Source organism: Ixodes scapularis, unplaced genomic scaffold, assembly GCF_016920785.2.
Source record: "Ixodes scapularis isolate PalLabHiFi unplaced genomic scaffold, ASM1692078v2 PGA_scaffold6__148_contigs__length_123643588, whole genome shotgun sequence".
NCBI classification, from domain to species: Eukaryota; Metazoa; Arthropoda; class Arachnida; order Ixodida; family Ixodidae; genus Ixodes; species Ixodes scapularis.
This window is the reverse complement of record NW_024609881.1, coordinates 13,368,764-13,373,703: the sequence shown is the minus strand read 5'-3', so window position 1 is coordinate 13,373,703 and position 4,940 is coordinate 13,368,764. Positions and strand designations below refer to the sequence as shown.

Here is a 4,940-nt window from a genome sequence, read left to right as displayed (position 1 = left end):
ACATATACAGAAGATAAGCATTGTTTCACTAAATACATTACAAGTAAATTATTTGGTTTTACCCTGCGAGCGAAGCGGAACATACAAGTGCGAGCATACTGCCCTGAACTATACTTCCAGTGAATAAACGCACCATCCAAAGCATCGAGTTCGTTTTTATAGCTCTTGGTACGCTCAAACTTTTAGAAACACAATTATAATGAATTCTATTATTTTAATTATTTTTATAAAGTGCGTCTATGTGTTTTTTTTGTTTTTTTTTGTCTGTTGCGTTCACGTGCCATTTTCTTAGATATATAATATTTTTCCAGTAGTCTGACACCAATAGAGTCTGCTTCATCATAACTAAGGGCCGAATAATCAAAGATGTAGACAAAAAAAAAAAAAAAGAACGTGAACAAGCGAACACACATTAAAAATGCAATGTAACGGCATATTCAAAACTAGTCGTCAGTTTTTTAGAGAGCAGCAGTTTCGTAGGGCGACATTGTTACCCGTTGAAGGTTATAAAACGTGCAGTACAACTGTTAGCTCGGGGTCTTTAACGTGCATTACGCAGTATATGTGGTACACGATCGCACGACGGTAGGATGCAGATGGGCGACTAAACCCAGGGTCCCTGCCAAAGCCCCTTGATAAAGGCGTTTTGTACAAGTACCGCCAACCATTGTTGGGGAAACGCGCAAGACACGTGCCACGAGCGGGTGCACCGCCGCCATTCGCTTTCAAGGGCCAGTCATCTTAGTGCTGCGCCGCCATTTGCCTCCAAGGGCCACTTGAGACACGGGCCTCGTGCACTGGCACCTTTGAGGTTATTTCAAAGACCAACGCAAACACATCGAGGGGATTTAGTCCCTACACGTTCCGCCAACGTTGGGTTCCGAAGCGTGAGCTCCGTGCTTTGAACGGAGCTCGCGCTCGAGCATTTGTCCGCGTGCTCTGATCTGCGGTGCCACACCACACTCGGCCAACGGTCCCCCGCCGCACTTGGTTTAGCTAGAGCCACTATAGTCGGTTACAGGTTAAGAAAAAAGCTGGAGCTCCGCCCACAAGCGTAAAGCGCCGCTTGAAATGCCTACGCCGTCAAAGAAAATAGCTCCCTAGCAACGCCGTTTTATCCCTCTCAAAGAAACGTCTTCTAGGCCAATACATAAATAATTTAGTTTATTCACGATACTTAAAGAAGTTGAGATACGTTATTGTCCACGCACGGGTTTAGTATTAATGGACAGGGGTCATGTCTAATGTTCCGCCTTCTAACTGACTTCCCATCTAAATAGCTGTCTGAACTTCTGTCTTCCAGTGGTTTCGGTTTCGGTAGTCGAGAACCAGACTTTTTTGAAAAACTAAAAAAAAGAAAGGACATTATTATTTCGTAACTAATGCAAATTACCTTATTTTTCTTAGTTTTATATACTTTATAGATGAATAGTGTATGTTTAGTTGATTTGTTGAATAGAAAATCTTTTGCGTTTCCGGTTTCGACGAATTCGCGATTTGGAAAGTCGTTCTCCGGTTGTGTGTTCCACATGTTTTCCGTCATAGATCCCAACGAGGAAGCTGCGGAAAGTGATCCTTCGGATTCTTCTTGGTCGAGAGACCTACCGTCTACGCCAAAACGCTGGTTCAAGAAGCACAAGAGCGGCCACATCTTGAACAGCGGCCAACGAGAGCTCCTTCTGAACATGTACGTTCGGATGCGGCATACGGAGCCCGACCTCGACGTGATTGAGGCCTGCAAGGCAGTCAGCAAACTGGCAGGTGTCAGCGTGTCCAGTGTGCTTGCAATCAAGAAGGAGGCAAGTGCGAATGATGGGCAACTCGCGTCACCCTCTCGGAAGCGCCCAACAAATGCAGGCAAGAAGCGGCGTACTGCCAAGTACGGTGACCTCGTGCTGTGTGCCTTAAGATCGTGTGTGCATCGGTTTTTTCACCGGAACGAGATGCCCACGGTTGAAAAGATAGCAGCCGAGTTCCGCACAAGCCCAGAACTCCCCTCGCTGCAGGCGTGGACCGTGCGTCGTCTCCTTCTTGACATCGGCTTCAGGCGAGAAAGGAGGGCTCGAAACTCGCTCATGGTCGAGCGAGACGACATCGTCGCTTGGCAGCAGACGTACTTGCGGGACATCACGCGTCACAGGCAAGAGGGCCGCCAGATTTTTTACCTCGACGAGACGTGGGTGACGGCCGGGCGCACTGCCTCGACGGTGTGGGTGGACAGCACTGTGACCTCGTCCCACGACGCCTTCATGCGAGGTCTCACAACGGGCCTGAAGCAGCCGTCGGGGAAGGGCCAGCGCCTCATCGTTACGCATATCGGCTGCGAAGATGGATTTGTCCCTGGGTGCCTGGACGTCTTCCGCGGCAAAAAAACCGGCGACTACCACAAGGAAATAGACGGCCCTCGGTTCGAAAAGTGGTTCGACGATGTCCTCCAAAAACTGCCGACGGGGAGTGTCATCGTAATGGACAATGCCCCGTACCATTCCCGGCGGTTAGAGGCGGTGCCGACGACCAGTTCCCGGAAGGAGCTCATCCAGGGCTGGCTCACGTCGAAAGGTATTGCTTGGGACGCCAAGATGCTGAAGAGGCAGCTCCTTGAGATCGTGTCGTCGGTCAAGCCGCAGTACGTGAAGTACCGTGTGGACACTGCTGCAGAAAGGGCTGGTTGCACAGTGGTCAGGCTTCCACCCTACCACTGTGAGTTCAACCCAATTGAACTCATCTGGGCACAGATCAAGAATCGTGTCGCAGCCCGAAACACAATGTTCAAGATTGGCGACGTTGAGAGACTCCTCAAAGAAGAAGCTGAGCAGGTCACGGCTAGTAACTGGTGCAACGCTGTGAGGCATGTCGTCGAAGTGGAAGAAAGCTTCAAACAAGGAGGAACGACAAGTGCTCACATCGAGCCAATCGTCATCGCTCTTAATGAAGGTGACACTTCTTCTGAGAGTGACATGTCCAGTGTGGGGCCCCTCGACGACCCGTGATGTCAACATCAAGGGGGATCAACCCTAAAAACAAAACGGTCCTTTTAAGGACCACTCATATGCTGTAAAATCGGATGCGTGTCGTACACGTCTCCCGTGTCTCATGTTGGTGACGTGATGTTGTGCTTCATTACCTCATTGCACTGGTCAAGGCTTTTTGAGGTCTTTAAGGTCTGCCTTACATATTCCACTGGGCCGTAAGTGAGCAGCATAGAGTTTCCAATCCCTCAGCACTGTTCCACTTCCTCGAAACGGCTGGCCCAAAGGCTTAGAAGGTGCAACTCAGAGCTTGGAGTTCCTCCATGCACCTCGACCAACTGGGTCACCGCCTGTGGTAAGCGCAGTTAGAACGGAAACGGAGAGTCCGTATTGATATCTGTATGGATATCACCCCAATTCACAAATTGTGCGGTGAAATAGGGAGGCTGAGCTTATAGGGCTTGCCTACAACCTCAGTCTCCTACTATCATGCCGAGTTTTATGGTTTACATTCTCGTAATGCCGAGCATTACGAGAACAGCGACTCGTGTTAGAAATGGGGAGAGCTAACTTTCACTTGCCAAGATTCGCGCTATTTAACAAGCTTTGCACTTTGTCTGTTTACTTCTATAGCTCGTTTCTTTTAGTACTGTTAATGTTTTATAGCTCTCTCGGATGAGCGTTAACACAAAGAATGTCAGTTCAAACGACACCGGGAAAAGGTAGGTATCGTGCATACCACTGGTTTTATCCTCCCTACATGCAATCGAAGGTGCAAAGGAGGCCGCTATAGCAATCGTCACTTACCATTTGATTGATAGCGACGAAAACTTGGCAGGACTTGCACGGTTCACAACTGAGTGAATGACGCCGTACAACGTCGTTTCAGTAGTTACACTTCGTTTATTTATCCACCGTTGCAAGCGAGGGCGCAGGCAATGCCTAGCAAAGGAACCCGGTGCTGGGGGTGCCGGCAGTTCACTCGTGCTGCTAATCTCGCTCATACATACTGTTGTTATCACTGGATGATGAGCGCTGCATTTTCATCTCGCCCCACGGAGTCCACAGGGAAGAAAAACGGCGATACCGGCACTGTATTGACAGGCGACTCGAGGCAGGGAACGCAGACCTCCAACGAGAGGAAAAAAAGAAGACGACATCAGACGAGCGGCCCAGCGATGCTAAGCCTTGCGTCCGCTTCGAACTTTCCGATGGCGATACAATCGCCGGATCATCACGTCGTCGCACAAAAGCTACTGCGAACGCAAGTCGTTACCGTTGAGACTTCGCATCATGGCCTCGCGTTAGTAAAATATCGTGGCAAGACCAGCATATTCGCTGAAAAATGCTGGTGTCCTGTTGCTAGGTCCAGGCTGCCATGTTGGAAGCTTTCGTCCGGAAAAAAATCAGGATTCGTCCGCAGAGGCCGTGACGTCACGGGGACGCTCGGGCGCGATTGGCGGTAAGTTGACGGCGGATGAATACATATCGATGTGCAGCTTTTTTCTTAACCTGTAACTGACTATATATGTTTATTCGCTCGCTTAATGAACTACTTGGAATTGATGCCTCAATGCTGTGCATCTGAATATCAATGGAAAAAAAAAAGTGTACGACGCTTTGTTTTTTCCGCATCACTGTTATTCGTGACAAACCATCATGTGGTTTGGCTTCTTCATGCATTAATTACGCGATGCTGGGGCGAGAAGCTTAGAAACATCAAACGTGGAACAGGAAGAAAAAGGTTTCTGGACCATTTCGCCCTACTCTTGGAAAAATATATATATTCCCCTATGAGGCAACACCAACACAATTGAGAAAAATAACGAATTATATTATTAAATATTTTTTGTTTCTTTTAGTAAAACAGGTCTCTTCTTGGTAATAATCCTAACATTTTTGTTTTCAGATGTATCTGATATCATTTTCCAGAGCTTGTTTCCATGGAAAACAACAGCCAGTGACTGCTTG

General features: G+C 48.3%; 1 protein-coding gene across 1 annotated transcript; it reads left to right on the top strand.

The window, feature by feature from the left end:
* Positions 1-2,249: 2,249 nt before the first annotated feature.
* Positions 2,250-2,990, top strand: LOC120837912. Its single transcript, XM_040207568.2, has one exon. It carries the CDS (start codon positions 2,250-2,252, stop codon positions 2,988-2,990), a length of 741 nt encoding a protein of 246 aa, XP_040063502.2.
* Positions 2,991-4,940: the final 1,950 nt, after the last annotated feature.